The sequence below is a fragment of the Nicotiana attenuata genome, unplaced genomic scaffold (genome assembly GCF_001879085.1).
Source record: "Nicotiana attenuata strain UT unplaced genomic scaffold, NIATTr2, whole genome shotgun sequence".
Taxonomy (NCBI): domain Eukaryota; kingdom Viridiplantae; phylum Streptophyta; class Magnoliopsida; order Solanales; family Solanaceae; genus Nicotiana; species Nicotiana attenuata.
Window position 1 is genome coordinate 325,951 of NW_017671081.1, and position 19,265 is coordinate 345,215.

A 19,265-nucleotide genomic window follows, 5' to 3' on the forward strand; every position below is an offset into this window, starting at 1 on the left:
ATTCGATCGCATTTGCGACCAGGGCCACCTCGCATTTGCGAGCCAATGGATCGCATTTGCGATCCCAAGCCTTTTCCCCAGACTTCGCATTTGCGAAGTGTTGATCGCATTTGCGACAGTGCCCCATTTTCCCAGACTTCGCAATTGCGAAGCAATGCTCGCATTTGCGAGCTCGCAATTGCGAGTCTTCCCTTCGCATTTGCGAAAATTGCAGAAGCCAGCATACCAGATTTTTAAAACATGAGAAATGTAATCCGATGCCTATCCAAAACTCACCCGAGCCCTCAGGGCTCCAAACCAAACATGCATACAACCTCAAAAACATCCTACGACTTACTCGTGCGATTAAATCACCAAAATAACATCATTTACATAGAATCAAGCCTCAAGGAACATGATTTTCCTTCTAAACTTCATAACCTTTCAAACTTGGAACTTATAGTCCAAAACACGTCAAACGACGTCCGATTTCGACCAAACTTTACAGAAAGCGCTTAACACATATTTAAGACTTGTACCGAGCGTCAGAATCAAAATACGAGCCCGATACCATAGTCTTTTAATCAATTTTCATTTCCATTTTCCTTAATAATTTCAGAAAAACAATTTCACGGAAAAATTCATATCTCGGGCTCTAGACTTCGGAATTCGATTCCGGGCACATGCCCGAGTCCCATATTTTTCTACGGACCTTCCGGGACCGTCCAATCTTGGGTCCGGGTCCGTTTACCAAAAATATTGACCAAAGTCAACTATAATAATATTAATATCAAAATTCTTCAAATTTTTTCACGGAATTCACATATTTCAACATAACAGCTTTCCGGCTACGCGCCCGGACTGCGCACGCAAATCGAGGCAAGTAAAAAAATGAGGTTTTAAGGCCTCGAAAGCACGGAATGGATGAGGAAATGGGTGATGACCCTTTGGGTCGTCACATTCATTAATAATTCTATGACCTCGAACGAACCCCGGGTGGGCCAGACCATCATGATTGTCTTCCAACCAACATGAATAAAAAGGAGTACAACCAGCATGATATCTGTCTGGCTCGAGGGTGTTTTTCCCCATTACGATCTTGCAATGCCACAGGTGTTGCGCTTGGCACTTGTAGGGACTATCATCGTTTTGGAAGTCAGCTCGGAAGTGGCTCATCTTGTCGACCCTGGGTATGACTTGCTTCCTACCAGCTTGCCTCATAACTCGAAGTGGGATTTAAGGGTATGTTCCTCTTAGACCAATTAGTATCAGGAAAGGTGCATCTCTGGATCGGGCGATGAACTCCTCTGTCGAAAACCGCTCGAACATCCATTGAACCTGTTCTTTGATCAAATTATCAAATAGCTCAACCCATCCTTTGGCGCTCTCAGGTTGAGCGAACATGTCGGGGATGTAATTCATTCACTTTGGATGGTGGAAAGCGATGTGATCATCCCAGTCCCTTCGCTGAATTTCTTGTCGGTATTCGCCCTTTTGCAGATGTTCCATGAGCCAGAGTTGAAGTAGTAGATTGCAGCCTTCGAAGTATTTTGCTCCTTGTTGACACTTCTCTAAGGCTCGGTACATGTTTGCGATGATCATGGGTACAATGCTGAATGTCTGCCCACCAGTCCCCTCCATTAGGGTCTTAGTTACCATAGCCAGCCTGGTATGAATTCTCCCTTTCTTCATCGGAAACACGATCAGACCCAAGAAGCAAAACATGAAGACAAAAACCCTGCGATGGATGTGTCCCAAGGACGTGATGGCAAACTCGTCAGGGTGGGTACGGTAGGATTTGTTGTGACCGTACCTTTCATACAGGTAGTCAAAAGGGATGTATGATTCCTTTAGGCATCTCAATTCAGAATTCTTCTTCAAACCCATCATCTTAAGGAAGCCCCTGCCTGTGCGGTTCTCGGGCATTAGCAGACCCAGAGTTTCCCACACTAGACCGGCCAGTCCCCCTATCTCCTCTAGCAAAGGTGTCACCTCGATATCCCCAAAACGGAACACGGCCCTTTCACAATTCCAAAACAACGTAGCAGCTTCTATGATCAGGTTGTTAGGTTGAATCTCCAGGAGGGATGGTAGATTGCCCAGGTATTTTCTGACGAGGGTTTGGTCACTAGAATGTAAATCTCTCCACCATCATACCAATCTTGGGTGGATATTGGTAACCATGCCGAACCTGTGGACTTCGTGCCTCATATTTCTACAAGACAAATAAGGTTAGGCCCTTACCTCCACGAGACTCGACTATTTAATATCAACAATTAGCATGAAGCATTCACTTCTCCAAATAATGCACAGAGCGTGATGATGTCCGTTTGGGTTTGAGGGAAACCTAGTGGACTTTGGACAAGGCTATCTTAAAGGATCATTATGTGGACAACATAACTGACCCGGCTAGGTTTGACTATGATGCACGCACAATTTAACAGAGTAAGGTTTCTATGGGGTTTTAGACTGGTACCCTTGAGCGGACAACTCAAGGGGGAAGGCATGGAACTGTCGACTGCACCGTTGATCGGCTGGTTTTACCGCAAATATGCCTTTCCGAATTTAGGGGGTAATGATATAGGAAGACCGCAACCACTCATCAAGCGTTGCTATAGTATTTGTTCGGCACGAGTGGAGTATGATGTTGAGCATGATTATGCAATAACTAAAGCATGTTGACATGTATTTGCACGTTAAGAAAGCAATAAATACAGTAGTTTTATAACTTAAAGCAGCAATAAAGGAAGGAAACAAGAAAGATATGTCAGTTTCGCTTTTGAAAAGAAATTAAACGCTTTAAAGAAATTAAACAAGTAATTGCACATAAAGGGGTTACAAATTCACAAGAACAATCTGAAATAGTAAAAGCCTAAAAAAATCCCTAGCAGAGTCGCCACGCTGTCGCGTCCCCTTTTTCCCTCCGCGGAGAGGAGTCCGGGTTTCGATATTCATGAAGGTGTAATGACTCATTTTCTTTTGGGAATTGGGTATTGCGTTTTTGAAGAGTCGCCATCTAACGATTTTTAAGGTGCGTTAGGGCACCTACAGGGTTTATCTACAACTACGTTTGATAACGGAAGATAGGGTAAGGGCTTGAAATTATCCTAAGGGGAAGGTGTTAGGCACCCCTCAGGATCCACTAGTGTGGTTCCCAACTAGACAGTTTTTGTGAATTTGTGCAATTAGAAAACAGGTAAGTAAGGCTCACATAGCAGGGGATTTAGGTTAAAATACACAAGCATTTGAAAAACGACTAATAAAAAAAAGCAAGGTTTTGAAAAGAGTTATAATCTAAGCATGCTTATGAATGTAAAAGGGTTCCTAGGTTTGTTTGTGATCACATCAGTACAATGCCCGGTAATCACTCCTTAGAAAGGGGCTACGTGTGGCATTAGCGCACCGGTCATCATATCCATATCTACCCTTCCCACCCCGTGAAGGTAATTAAAGCGAGGGTTGGACTCGATTCTTATTGCATGTTGTTACCCGTCCCTTCCTACCCATCCCGGAGGTTAGGACTCTTATCCTATAAGAAGGAGGTTCTAAGTAGACCCTCAGGTTTAAAGGCAAAATACTAAGGCGGCATACAAAACATGTAGTACTGCATTTAAAGAGGGGAAACACAGAAAACGAATAGAAGGTTCAGATATACCTCCACAGATAATGCACATAGACAGCATGACTTATACACAATTAAGGTCTGAATTTAAAATCCTAAAGTAGGGTGTTTGAGTGATAACATCAGAACCAGATTTATCACATGACTCAGAAAAGAAGTCCCAATTAGGTTTGCCTACTGATTTTAACAGTTGATAATTAAACAAGGGAAAAAGACCATTATTACCCCTTTACTTTTTAAATTCATGCACGTTCGTCCCCCGTTATACTTTACGTTCAATCTCCAACTTATCGTTAATAAAGTCTATGCAATTGCCCCTAACCCTAACGCCCCGTCCAAGTGGCAGTTGACCCCATCTCTTTTTTCCAACCCAGCTGCCAACTCAGCTGCCAATTGGGACTTCTACTAATTTATTATTCCCAAACCCAAACCTACTCCCAAATCTTATTGACCCGTAACCCGTAACCGAAAACCCATCAAATAAATAGATTAAACCTGTCTGAAAACACCTTATTCACTCATTTTCTCGAACCTTCTGGTACTTCAAAGAAAAAAAGAGAAACAAAACCGGTCAGGATCCTTGCTTCCAGTGGAGATTTCAAGCAAGGTAAGAAATTTTTCTCCAAAAAATTGATTTTTCTGTTAGTTTAATCTCTTATCTTGAGTTATCCCAAATAAATTTCCGGAAGAAAGTTTTACTGTCTTTTCGAATCCCTTTCAGATTTGATCTTTGTTGGTTAGGATTTTCATAAACACTTTTTTTTCGATTATTTGAAGTTTATAGGTGTTTGTAGTTGTCATAGGGTTTCTAATTTTTTATAATTTTGTATTTATTGAAGTTAGGGTTTACTGAATAGTTCTTTGTTGGTTAGGGTTTTCACTTCTCCTATCTTTGACGATAATTTCAAGCTGGTAGTGTGTGCTTTTCTTTTGTATTCACTTGCATGTGGTTTTACAGTGATAAACCCTAATTTTACTCTTTTTGTTTGCATGTGCCTCATCTGGTATTGAATAGCCTTTTGGTGGTTTAGGGTTTCGATTATAATATTTTGTGGTCCCAAATTCTTTTGGTTTTTTGTAGAAAAGAAGTGAATCAGAATTTTAATATTGAAGGGTGAGGCTGCGACACTTTATTCCATATAATACTTTAATGTATGGTCCCCCATATCCATGGATGCATATATTAGTTTATTAATGTTGACTGAATTATTCAATTTGTGGCTGATTTTATTTTATTATCTGTATTCCTTTATGCCTTTATTTATATCTTTTACCCAGTCCTAATTTTAACTGTCTTTATTCTGCAGTTTACTATCAATGGTCCTGCTGGATTTGGTCTTTCATTATGGTGGACAGTGGGTCAAGAAGCCACTCATAGCATACTCAAGAAAATTTTGGCACATTAAGAAAGGTTTTGACTCTAAATTGCTTTCCTACAATGATTTAGTGGATGAATATGTTTCTAACTTGGGGTATATAGGAGTCCAACAACTAGTAGTTAATGGTCCTTCTGGTTCATATTATGAAATAGAAGGTGATTATGGCATTAGGACTTTACTGGACATTGTGAATGAACAGTTTAATGTTATTAACATATTTGCTGTAGAGGATTGTGAGTCAAGTATTTATGTACCTAATATAACCCATCACAATGAGAATGCTGAACCTGATGAACTTGAAGCTGCCACTGATTGTGATGAAAGTGATAGTTGTGATGACAATGAAAATGCTGTTTCTTCTAACTATGACTGTGATACACTAGAGAAACTTTTTAAACAAAAGAAAAGAGACATTAATGATAAATTAACTAACTATACAGAGTTGGATAGGTCAATGACATTCAAAGATATTGCTGAAGCTAGGAAAGTTATAATTATGTATGCACTTGCACATGGTTATGGGTTAGAGCAAGTTAAAAGTGACCCAACTAGGCATAGGTATATTTGTGAAGTTGGTTGCCCTTTTGTATGCCACATATCTAGGAATACTTCGGGGGGTGGGGCTGAATTCAGGACTTTACATTCTAAGCACACTTGTGAACCTGCATATGAGAGTCATAGGGTTAATTCAAAGACCATTGCTGAATACTTCAAGAGAGGGTTACAAGAAAATCCAACCATTAAGGTTAAAGAGATGAGGGCAAGCTTGAAGGCTGCATTTAATGTAAATGTTAGTGAGTCAAAGTGTAGGAGGGCAAAAAGATTGATTTTGGAGAATCCGAAAGGTAGTTTTACTGATGAGTATAATAAGTTGGTTGCATATGTTAATGAATTGAAGTGTAGTAATCCTGGAAGTGATGTAGTAGTTAACTTATCAAAGGATGCTCTCGCTGAAGGCAAGAGAAGGTTCCTAAGGATGTACAAATGTTTTCATGCAATGAAGATGGGGTTTAAGAGTGAGTTAAGGCCCTTTATAGGGTTGGATGAAACTTTTTTGAAATGGAAAGTTAAGGGTCAGCTCTTGGTGGGAGTTGGTCAAGACTCTGCAAACCACTTTTATCCATTAGCTTGGGCTATTGTGGATAAAGAAACAAAAGTCACATGGATGTGGTTTTTAACTCTTCTGCAAATGTCTTTGGACCTTAAGATGGGTGAAGGAATCACTTTCATCTCAGATATGCAAAAGGTATGAATACTTTACTTCATTATTTTATTATTTTATTATTTTTCCAATCTGTACATATAGATTCTCATACTTCTTCTTTCCTTTATATGTAGGGGCTAATTGACTCAATCTCAGGTGTGCTTCCTGAGGCACACCACAGATTTTGTGTTAGACACATAGAAGCATACTGGTGCAAGAGATGGGGATCTGGGGAATACAAGAAATATCTGTGGTGGGCAGCTTGGAGTACCTATGAAGAGGACTTCCAAGATCAGTTGAAGAGTATGAGCCAAGTGGATGATGATGGTAAAGTTGTTGTTGAAGATTTGTTAAGGTATTCACCTACTTGCTAGAGTAGGGCCTTCTTTGATACTACATGCAAGAACTAGTCAGTGGATAATAACTTGACTGAGTCCGTCAATGCATGGATACTACAAGCTAGACAGAAGCCAATTATAGAGATGTTAGAGGAGATAAGAATCAAGGTTATGAATATGTTGAATGATAATGAAGCTGAAGTGATGGGGTGGGGAGGTGAGTACAGTCCTAAGACTCTAAACCTGTATAACCAATTCATGAGGATTGCACAAAAGTGTCATGTGAATGGCAGTGCTGACCAAGGTTATGAGGTGACAGAAGGTAGTGATAGGCATATTGTCAATTTGGGGGCAAAAAAATGCACTTGTAGGACATGGGACCTTTGTGGAATCCCATGTCCTCATGCAATCTGTGCCCTGCTATACAAGAAGCAAGATCCTTTGAGTGAGATTCACTGGTTTCTTTCAAAAGAGGCATATCTCCAGACTTATTCACATAAGTTACAACCCGTGAGAGGAGAAAAGTCTGGAAGATAGAGCCCTCTCAGAAAATGGACCCACCTGAATTTGTAAGGCAAGCTAGCAGACCAAAAGTAAAAAGAACAAGAGAGGCAAATGAGTCAACCAATAGGCAAGGGCAATGGTCTCAATCTAGAAAAGGGAGAGTCATGACATGTAATAACTGTGGAGAAGCTGGACATAATGCTAGGGGTTGTGCCAAGGTAATCTTGTCTGTTGAATATAATTGTGCCTTGTTCTGATTTTTTCTGCCTTGTTCTAACATATAATTGTGTTTTATTTGATAATAGCACTCTAAAGGAAAACAACCAATGGGTGGCAATTCAAGGAGAAAGCAGAACAAAAAGCAAAGAACTTTGGCTGATGAACCAGTTGCTAAACAGCCTACATCACCAGCAGCTGCAGATATCCCAACTGAAGATGACTTCCATTTATCAGCACCCCAGCCAAGTCAAAACAGTCAGCCCACCAACTTTGTGTTTATGCCAACCCCTACTGTCCAACAGCAACTTCCAACTAGCAATGATCCAGATTTTGAGATCCCTAACTTTGAACCTGAGCCTAACATAGCTGTAAGGCCAAAGAGCATCTCAGAAGCAAGGACAAGACTTCAGCTGAGGCAACAAAGTATACCAATTGCAGCCAGGCACATTAGATTTGTTGGTGATTCAAGTAGTGCAAGTCAGCCTTCAAAGCTTACTTTCTTAGCAAAAGGCCTAACATGGCTGGGAAAATCTGCCATCACTGGAAATCAGTTGAACAAGCAAAGGTTAAACAAGTTGAATTCAAGAAAGGGTAGTGGTAAGGAGCAAAAATGATGGGACTTTGCTTCAAGTATTGAACATTTGTAAATTTTTGGATCTGTTGTAATTACTGCCATGTCAGTAAACGTTATATTTTGGTTGTGGTTGTTTAGTTGTGACAGTTGGATGTCATGATATAGCTAGGTGTTAGACATCTTTTTGGGGTTATAATATGATATTCGACTGTCTTATAAACTCACTTTATGAATGTTGATAGTTGGTGAATGTTGGTGAATGCTATGAATGTTATGAATGTTGACAGTTGGTGTTCCATTTTCAATTTTAGTTTTCTGGTTATCTAGTTAGCAATTTTTACATCTAGATAATATGGTATCCAATTTTCCAGTTTTCCATTTTGTAAGTGTTTCAGTTTCTGTACAGATAATATGGTATCCAGCAATTTTCAAGCAAGGTATCCAGTTATCTGCAGCTTGGATTTCTGCTGTAGTTTGTTTTATTTTGTTTTTCAATTTTGGACTTGGGTGTAGTTATTTAGAACGCACACAAAGAACATGTTTAGGAACAACCAAACATATCTTATAAAGAAAACAAACATGTTTAGGAATTGGAGTATACAATAAGGGAAAAACTCTTTCACAACAAATACCACTACAACATCATAATCAAAGAACGTACAAAATACTAGTACAACATGGCTACACATATAAAACTCAACATGAGAAAATTTGAATTTGCAAAATAGTCACTTCATCATCGAGGCCACAAAATAACCAATAAACAATCCCCAAGAAATCATAAGCAACATGCTTGTCTTTGCAAGTTTATCTTCCAACTTGACTACTTTATCCACTTTATATTGGTGTATAGCCTTCGTGGCAATTACTTGTTCATTCAATTTGTCCCTTTGAATCTTAATCTCCTCAATCGATGATGTTACATCTTTAATATTAGTCCAATCACTTCGCGGGAAGATTTTATCTTCCCATTCCCAAAACCCACATGAATTAGCCTGTCAAACATAAATCAAAAAGAAGATTTAGGTTTCAAAATTGAAATAAAATTATTAACAAAAAAAGAAGAAGAAGAGAACAAAAAAAATATGGTAACCTTGGGCCTTGAACATTTGTAGAATTTTCTTCTAGGGTTATATGGAGTAGATGAAGTGAAGTGTTTGGCTATAGTGCCACAACGACACCTAATCTGTGATGAACAGCTTGCGACATTTAACAACCAAAGCTACGACAAGAATGAAATAAAGAGAATTTTTTGGGAAGATTTCAGTCCCATGGAAGGTTTTAGCAATGGAGTTTATTTTGGGGGAGAAGAAGAAGACGCTGGGTATAGGTCAAATTGATTTGACTGAAATTGGGTTATGGGGGACTAAATGGCCATTGGGTTTGGGACTAATAAATTAGTGGAAGTCTCAATTGGCAGTTGACTTGGAAAAAAGAGATGGGGTCAGCTGCCACTTGGACGGGGCGTTAGGGTTAGGGGTAATTTCATAGACTTTATTAACGGTAAGGTGGAGATTGAACGTAAAGTGTAACGGGGGACGAACGTGCATGAATTTCAAAAGTACAGGGGTAATAATGGCCTTTTTCCCATTAAACAAAGGCAGTTCCAATTTTATTAAAATTATTACCTAAGGTTTTCCTAGGCGTAAAGCGATATACAGCAATTATCCCAAGTTATTAAGAGCAGTTTGGAGATTATTTTACCCTAAGAGCATGCTGTTCTAGTTGCAAAGATGGTTACCAATTTTATTCAGAAGCATCACAATATGAAAATTATTACTTTACTACCTTCTCATGAATCAGTAATTAACTAGGCGTTTTTAAGCAAAATGCAAACAGGATCCTAGAACATGGTATCTTATATGCAAATTGCAAGGATGTGAAAAAAACAGAATCCCTAAGGCATGATTTCTAAATGTACAATAAGAGTTGCAGGATTTTGAAATACCAGCCTTTTAACCAGTGTTGTTATTGCCCTAGGAGCAGGATTTCTAAGTGATAAAGCATGGACTAATGAATGAAGTGCTGAAGCGAGAAACAAAGGTCCTAAGAGCATGATTTCTAATGCATAATGAATCCTAAACATGGTTTCTATTGCACAATTAGGAATATAAACCTAATGACGTGCTTTCTACCCTTTAACAACTATAGCATGCATATTTCCCCATCCCTTTTCACTAGCGACCCCATTACTTGTTTACAAACCAAGTGATTGAATTACATAAGCAGAAATAAATAAATAAAATAAGAAGTTACAACTATAGGAAGCCTGATTCTGACTTCCTCTCTGAGCTACGTAATAAACCACCTCAAATGCTAATTTTGTTCCAAAGCCTTCCCTCATACCTAGGTGTGTCAAAGTTTCCTAAGGACCTCAAGGGATCCCGGGCAGTGCTCACACCCAGATTGCATAACCAAGAGTAGGTGCAGTGTGGAAGGGCCAACACTTATGTGTCCAGGTTCAGAGGGAGCTCAAGGGTCCTCAAAGCAAGGCTCACACAAGAGGGGCAGAACCTAATGATCTAAGAGTGCATGTGAGAGTGCTTGAAATAGTATTAAAAAAACACGTGTGAGATAAGTTTGTAGAACAGTAGAAGAGTTTTGAAAGGGAGCAAGGGATAAAACCACAGAACAAGTTCAGGGAGGGGTACATGCTTCAGCAGTTACAAATAGGGAGTAGGGGGTTGGGGACATAGAAGACCCAAAATAGAAACACATAATTAGTCATGAATCAAGTACATTAGAAATCATGCAAGTTGAGGGACACAAGAAGGAACAAGTAAACATATTTGAACAAAAGAGGGCATAACTTTAGGCATGTTGAGTAAAGCAGTAAACAAAAGTGCAACAGCATGAGCCACTAAGTCAGTGCAGAAAGAGACAATGGTCGACACAAGGGAACACATAGGTTTGAGTTTCAGAACTTAAACTAGGGACATACCAGTTGAAGAAGCAAAGTGCAAGAAAAGAAAAGTAAAGCAATCAGAATTCCACAGTCTAGCCTTGGCTTTCAGCCGGCTAGACAAAGCAGGAGCACAAGTAGTAGAGAAAGAAAGAGAGTTTGAATGTGTTAGTGTGTGTTTTGAAATCAGTTGTTCGTGTGTTTAGAAAAGAGAGGGTAGGGTATTTATAGCTTTGAAAACGAGTAGAAAATAAGGTAACAAGTAAAGTTTTAACACAAGTATGGAAATAATCACAATCAGAATCCCATTAGTACAAGTACTTCCCTTTAATCAAGGAATTACTGCTTAACGAATACTAACAGGATAATTAAGGAAAAAGGAATATCAATTTGAAGAAGATTGATTTCTGACCATATAAGGGATAGTAAGAATATAGAGTATACAATTGAGTCTAAGTACATAATATACTTAANACTTAATCAAACGAGTAAAATTAGGGGTTTATAAGAAAACCTTGCAATCAAACCATAACTTGAGGAAATCAAGATCAATCAAGAAGGAATCATGATTCTGCAATTCAGCATATAAATAGAAAAGAATGAACAGGCGTATAAGACATGCAAGGTCAAACATATTGATAGAAAGGAGCAAACTAGATGAACATAGACGTACAGAAGTGACATGAATAGGCTAAGGATTACTCAAAGCATGGTAATCAACAAGGTCAACAGTCATGGCTCACACATAGGACAAAAATGAAGAAACCAGTCTAACACATAGCAACAGGTAAAGGAGATCAAACCAACACATAGAAACAAGTAAAGAATGTATTTAAACTCACAGTAACAAGTGAGGAAAATTTTAGGAAATTAGGGTTTTAACAAAGCTGAGTTAAAAAGCGGTAAGAGCTCAGAATCATTCAAGACAAATAAAGAAAAAGGATTTAACCATAAAGAACCCAATCAAAACAGGCATATAAACGAATAAACAAGGACAACTCCAGAACGCCGGATAAAAGCAAAGATCCTTAGGGTTTTCAACACGATGAGCCAGGTAGAAGAAAAACATAAACAAGTTGTTTAAACATAGTAAATCATAAGGAAACACTGAAAATCGGAGGAGAAATCTTTTAAAAGAGATTTAAGAAGAACCCTAATCGTTGAAGATGAAGAGACGTTTTGAAAAAATCGGAAAAACCTTTAAGGAAAACACTTAAGAGGTTCATAACATACATAGATCCAAGACAGATTTGAAGGAAAATCGGAAAGTCTTTAAAGTTAGGGTTTCGGAGAACCCTGAAAAGTGAGAAAAGTTCGAGAAATTACCGATCTAGCCGGAAAAGTCACGGATCTTACTCGAACGGCCATGGATGGACAGAAAATAGCATGGGAAACCATGGGAGGCGAGTAAACCGCTTCTGGTTCACTTGAAGGCCTCAAATCAGTGACGCATGTTCAAGAGGGAGCCATAAGGCTGGTAGGTGGTGAGACCTCCATAGATTCAGGTAAGGAGATGGCCGGAGAAGGTGAGTGAAGTTCATCGGAGAGGAGGGGAGGGGAGAATGTTCCAGAGAGAACCAGAGATAGAGAGAGAAAGATGAAAGTCAGTTGATTGGAGAAGTGAGAGGGTTTGGGGGAGGGTCGTTTGGGTTTAATTTAGGAAGGGGAGCTGGGGACCGTTGATCTGAATGATCAACGGTCCAGATTGAATAGGGTAGGTGGAGATCCGGGTTTGGGCTTGGTCCGGTGGGTTTTCAATTGGGTTGGTGTCCGGTTTTAATTAAAAATTGGGCTGGGAAATTAGGATTTTATTTAGGCTATAATTGAAATACAAATGGGCTGTTATTTAAATAGCCAATTTCTCCCTTTTAATTTATAAAAAATAGTAAATAGCTTCAGAAAAATAAATTTAAAGTACTAAGGTGATTTATAGTACATAATTAACAATTTAAAAATATAGGATCCAGTTTTATGCGTATAAAATATAATTAAACCTTAAATGGCTAATATTGCAATTATGTGCAATTTAGCTTTAAAAATAATAAATATAATTGTAAAAATATGTAAAAATTTCCTTAGCCATATTTTGGCATAAATATAAAAATCCAATAAAAGAATTCTCAATATAATCATCTTGGAAATAATTATTGGGGATTTTATCAAAAAAAAGGGGAAAATAAATCAATTTAAACCTTTAAAAATTATGGCAAAAATAATAAAACACTTGGACATGCTTATGTATGCATATATGTGATATTTTGAAGTTATTTTACATATTAAAAATATATAGGGAAAAATTGGGTATCAACAATTAGTAAGCTAAGTAACCTTCAATAATGTGAGATTTTGTTTGATTCAGTTTGGGTACTGTAAAGATATGTGGGCAGTTCTGTCTATTATTCAAATGTCCCTGCTCTTGCTGTGATTGTTTAATTACTGGTATCTATGCCTGAACCAATCTGCTAAATGAGGTTTATGTTCTATTTGCAGTCTTTTGAACCTGTTTGCCCCCAAAAAATCAAACTGCGTTTCTAAAACTATCCCCTGCCCCTTTATACATTTTTTTAAAACTTCTATTCTTAGTTATCTAGGGTCCTACCACCCCTAGTGTGAGCACTGTCTAGGGTCCACGAGACTCCTCTGAACTCTGACACATTGGGGTTGGTCTTCCAACCTGTTATAAAATTATTTCCTTTGAAAGGTTCTGGTGTGAGCATTGTCCGTGGTCCTTGAGGCCCTTGGGAACTTTGACACATCAGAAGCCCATTTGTGTATTATGGATTGACTACCTGTGTACATCAGATTTTCTTGCTTGAAATCCTGGTTTCCAGGTTGTTGTTGGGCATACTAAGGCTCCCTATAGTGTAATGAATAGCTTTGTGTAATTCATTCATATTGGTCTGTAATAATGTAATAATCCTTGTAAAAATAGATATGGGGTTATTAGTAAAAGCTGGGGGAGGGATTTTTTATATATCTTTATTAGGTTCGGGTAGAAACCATGTTTGTAGGCTGTTGTGATGATTCTTTATGTGCATACCATTAGAAATCATGCCTATAGGATCTTGTCTCACCGTTTGAAATTTGGAGTTTCATACTTGGCATCCTAGAAATCCTGCTTATAGGTTGTTTTATCAATCCTGCATCAAGAACCCATGTTTTCACGCATATTTTCAAATCTCAATGTGCATTAGAGATCACGTATGTAGGATCTTTCTTATGCAAATTACAAAATGTGTATGACATTCTGTTAAAGTCTCTGCCCACTTAGATATCATGCCTATAGGAGATAAATAAAAAAATCAGTTCTGCACTTAGATATCATGCCTATAGGAAATAAATACAAAAATCAGTTCTGCACTTAGATATCATGCCTATAGAAAATAAATACAAAAATTAGTTTTGCACTTAGATATCATGTCCATAGGAAATAACACTAACTATCAGCACTTAGAAATCATGCCTATAGGGGTAATTAATTTTGTAAATAAGAAAGCATCCCTGTAGGACCTAAAAATTTGCCATTAAAATCAGTGACCCGTTTATAAACTGTAGTATCTAATTAACAGCTTAGATACCATGTCTATAGGATTCTGACCGGTTATCACTTAGGCAAACTAATAGGGTAATTAAAGAAGTCTGGGACTAAAATTGTGATTTATTGTTGTTTGAAAATGCGCCCAGATACCGAGTATTAACAAATCAGTAGGCAAATTGATAGGAATCGGTGCTCGCTTTAATAAAGTTGTCATATATTCTGTTCATGCTCATCTAGATATCCTGCATATAGGATCCTAAACTGTAAAATTTTGTTTGTTTGAATTGCGTGCATTGGTTGGCTATTTGTGGAGGTTAACTTGAGCCCCTTTAATTGCTCCTTATGTGACCGTCCTATATGAACTTTTGTTTGTCGCTTAGATTTCTTATTTTAAGCAACGTAGGTGAGTCTAGATCCACCCAAAAAATAGAAGTCCTAAACACCTCCAGGACCATATGTAAGGGACGGGTAGTGCACGCATAAGGTACGCATTAGAAGCTACTAGAACACTTAGGTAATAACTGAAAGATAGTAATTGGGTAGTAAAGGAAATGATGACCTGTGCGCTAATGCTATGCATAACACCCCAATTTGGGGAAAGTTACCAATTATTGCATGGAAATGATCCTATAGGGTAAAAAAATGTAGGACCCCTTTAATTCTTGTTTTAAAATAATAATCTATTTGTTTTAAATTGTTTGACTTTCCCATAAGACTAATTCGCTTAATTGATTTTGGCTGGGACCCACCGTTATGGACCTCGAGGGGTGCCTAACACCTTCCCATCGAGGTAATTTGGAGCCCTTACCCGATCTCTGGTGACGTAACTGGTTATATGAGTTAATTGTTCTAGGTGGCCTAACGCATCTTAATCCGTTAGGTGGCGACTCTTCAAGTCCCTTACCCAATCCCAAAAGGAAAGGAGTTGTCCCAAAAATGTCGAAACCCGATTTCGCGAGAAAAAGGGGGCGCGACACCCTTGAAGTCAAGAACACAAGCACGAAACATATCCTCAAGCGTCTGAAAAGTCCGCTCTGCCTGCCCGTCGGTCTGTGGATGAAAGGTTGTACTAAGATTCACCTGAATACCAAAACCTTGCTGAAATTTTGTCCAAAAATTAGCCGTGAACTGGGCTCCTCAATCCAAAATGATAGAAACTGGAGATCCATGCGACCTGACTATTTCCTTGATATACAACTGAGCATATTGTTCTGCTTTGTCAGTAGATTTAACTGGCAAAAAGTGTGCTAATTTCGTGATTCGGTCCACAATCACCCAAATTGAGTCGAACTTGACTGGAGTGCCCGGTAGTCCTACCACAAAGTCCATATTAATCAATTCCCATTTCCACATTGGAATTTCTATGTTCTGTGCCAATCCACCAGGCCTTTGATGCTCGATTTTCACTTGCTCATAGTTTGGACATTTTGCCACAAAGTCCGCTACATTCCTCTTTATGTCATTCCACCAGTAGACTTCCTTAAGATCGTGATACATCTTTGTAGAGCAGGGGTGCACAGAATACCTAGAAGTGTGAGCCTCAGTCATGATTCTTTCCCGAAGACCATCTACATTTGGAACACATAGCCGCCCTTGGTACCTTAGTGTACCATCATCCCTGCTGAGCGAAAAAGCCATAATCTTATGTTTATGAATCCCCTCCTTCAATTATACGAATAATGGATCATCGTATTGTTTCTCTTGACTTCCACAACAAGCGATGATTCAGCCCTATTATGCACAATTACCCCTCCTTCACTAGAGTCCACAAGACGAACTCCCAAACTAGCTAACTGGTGGACTTCCTTGGCCAACGACCTCTGATATGCTTCTAAGTGAGCCAAACTACCCATAAATTTCCGGCTAAGAGCATCTGCCACTACGTTGGCTTCTCCCGGGTGATATAGAATATCGACGTCGTAATCTTTGAGTAACTCCAACCATCTTCTTTGCCTCAAATTCAATTCCTTCTTTTTGAAACTGTATTGAACGGTCTTATGGTCCTTAAATATATCCACATGGACCCCATATAAATAATGACGCCAAATATTAAATGCAAATACCACCGCTGCAAGTTCTAGGTCGTATGTTGGATAGTTCTTTTCATGATTCTTGAGTTGCCTAGAAGCATAAGCTATAACCTTACCATGTTGCATCAAGACACACCCAAGCTCGATCCTTAAAGCATTACAATATACCACAAACCCATCTGTACCCTCTGGCAGGGTCAACACCGGTGTTGTAGTCAATATTGATTTCAACTCCTGGAAGCTCCTTTCACAAGCATCGAACCATTGGAACTTAACGGCTTTCTACGTCAATTTAGTCAATGGAGAGGCAAGAGTAGAGAACCCCTCCACAAATTTCCTGTAATACCCTACTAAGTGCAAGAAACTGCGAATCTCTTTTGGAGTTGTAGGTCTAGGCCAATTCTTCACCACTGCAATATTTTGAGGATCAACCTTAATTCCTCCTCTGGAGACGACATGACCTAAGAATGTGACGGATTCTAGCCAAAATTCACATTTCGAAAACTTTCGCATACAACTGGTGCTGACGAAGAGTCTGCAGAACTACCCTGAGATTATTGGCATAATCCTCTCGACTTCGTGAATATACAAGGATATCGTCAATAAACACTATTACAAAGGAGTCAAGAAAAGGCTTGAAGACTCGATTCATAAGATCCATGAAAGCTACGGGGGCATTTATTAGCCCAAAAGACATTACTAGAAATTCAAAGTGCCCATATCGGGTTCAAAAAGCTATTTTCGGAATATCCTGCTCCCTGATCTTCAATTGGTGATACCCAGTCCGTAAATCAGTTTTGGAGAAGTACCTAGCACCATGTAATTGATCAAGCAAATCATCTATCCTTGGTAGTGGGTACTTATTTTTTATTGTGACCTTGTTGAGCTTCCGATAGTGACCCATCTTTCTTCTTTACAAAGAGAACCGGAGTGCCCCACGGCGACACACTCGGTCGGATGAAACCCTTCTCTAACAAATCCTTCAATTGTTCCTTTAGCTCCTTCAATTCTGCTGGTGCCATTCTGTAAGGTGGAATAGATATAGGCTGAGTGTCCAGCATCACATAAATCCCACAATCTATCTCCCTGTCTAGTGGGATCCTAGGGAGCTCATTCGGAAAGACTTTTGGGAATTCATTCGCAACAGGAACAAACGCAAGTGTAGGTGCCTCAGCATCGGTTTCCGTAACTCGGACCAAATGGTAAATACACCCCTTGTTAATCATCTTCGTGGCCTTCAGGTAAAAAATAGACCTACCTTTTGTAACCTTATTATCCCCCTTCCATTCAACAACTGGCTCAATTGGTAATTCAAACCTCATAGTTCTAGTTCGGCAATCAAGCTTGGTAAAACATGAATAAAACCAATCCATTCTCATTATTACATCAAAATCAACCATTCCCAATTCAATGAGATCGGCCATGGTGTCCCAACCATGCGCCGTGACAACACAATCCCTATAAACCTGCGCGGCCACAATAGACTCACCAACCGAAGTAGATATAGAGAACGGCTCATGGAGCTGTTCCGGTACTATCCCAAATTCCATAGCAACATAAGGAGTCACATAGGACAAAGTGGAACCGGGATCAATAAGAGCATATACATCATGAGATTGGACAGTTATACCTGTGACAACGTCTACATTTTAGCGACCACTCATAGCATAGAAACGGCTGGGCCCTTCTGAACTTTGTGCACCACCCCTAGCTGCACCAGGTGCTGGAGTGCCTCAAGATGGAGGGGGTGCTGAGGATGTAGCAACTGCAGAACTAGATAGTTGTTTTATGGCCCCTGCCCGCACCCCGGACGAACGACACTCTCTCTGAATATGACCCCTTAATCCGCACCCGTAGCATATGGGTAGGTCCATGTAGCAGATCCCCAAGTGCATCTTCCCACACCTGTGGCATGGGGGCCTCCGCTACTGCTAGAATCTCCCTCCGGACTGGCCCTGCTGGAGGGGTCCCCTGTTGCACTCACTGGGCCTGAAATGACTCCACTGCAGACTGGGCCCTGATGGTGATGCACTGGCTGAAGACTGAGCAAAGAACTGGGATGACCCTCCCCTGAATGCTGACCTACCACCACCAAATGAATCTCCAAGGTTGCCCGCGAACCGGGCTTTACTACTACCCTCTCGCTCCATTTTGTTCTTCAACTTACGGTTCTTTGTAGCTTGAGTAAATGCCACCATCTTCCCATAGTTCATGTCAGAATTAAAGGCAGCTGTAGCAGCCTCATTGACAACCAAGGGGCTAAGGCCTTACACAAACCGGCGCACTCTAGCCTCCATAGTAGACAACATGTGAATAGCTGTAGTAAACAAATAATTTTTTCACTAATAGTAAATTCCAGATAAATTTCCATAATTTAATGACTTGAACCTCTCAAGCAAACAAAATGATATCGAGTATAATTAGGCTCCAAGTATTTTTACGCACGATTTATGCCGAGGTCGTACGGCCCGATCCAAAATACAATATATATTATGCACTATCGAGAGTCGAATGGAACGAACCATAGATGTATCTATACTACTATCGAGGCATTCCGCACGCTTCACAAGCAGAGAAGATACTTTATAAGCATTTGGCTTAAACTTTATTTCAAGATTAATATACCATGTAGTGAAATTTCCTTTTAACGATCAAGTAATCCACTAAAAATTCAAGCAAGTGAAATTCGGTCTTTTACATTTCCTCTAACTAGTTCTAGTAATGATGTAAGCACTTTAATTTAGCAAGTAGGTTGCAAACATTACAAGTAATTCATGATTTGGCTCCTATACTACCCGGACATAAGCATGAATAGTAGCTACGCACGGACTCTCGTCACCACGTGCGTACGTAGCCCCCCGACCCCCTCCCCAATTAGGAGAAGATATTAATTTAAATTACCTATGGGGTAAATTCCTTCTTACAAGGTTAGGCAAGAGACTCACCTCGTTCTCAAGCGCACTTTCGGTCCACAAA

General features: G+C 39.4%; 1 protein-coding gene across 1 annotated transcript; it reads left to right on the forward strand.

Annotated features, from left to right (window-relative positions):
• The first annotated feature begins 4,918 nt into the window (after positions 1–4,918).
• On the forward strand, positions 4,919–7,059 carry LOC109205773. The gene is made up of 3 exons (XM_019368520.1): positions 4,919–6,226; positions 6,319–6,539; positions 6,648–7,059. Exons 1-3 carry the CDS (start codon positions 4,919–4,921, stop codon positions 7,057–7,059), a joined length of 1,941 nt encoding a protein of 646 aa, XP_019224065.1.
• The last annotated feature ends 12,206 nt before the right edge of the window (positions 7,060–19,265 follow it).

What these genes read in the sequence shown, in the direction of transcription:
- LOC109205773 (XM_019368520.1), top strand. Translation starts at nt 4,919, where the DNA reads ATGGTCCTGCTGGATTTGGTCTTTCATTATGGTGGACAGTGGGTCAAG. An exon ending in TCATCTCAGATATGCAAAAG is followed by an intron (nt 6,227 to 6,318) that starts GTATGAATACTT and finishes CTTTATATGTAG; the next exon opens with GGGCTAATTGACTCAATCTC. An exon ending in GTTGTTGAAGATTTGTTAAG is followed by an intron (nt 6,540 to 6,647) that starts GTATTCACCTAC and finishes ACTACAAGCTAG; the next exon opens with ACAGAAGCCAATTATAGAGA.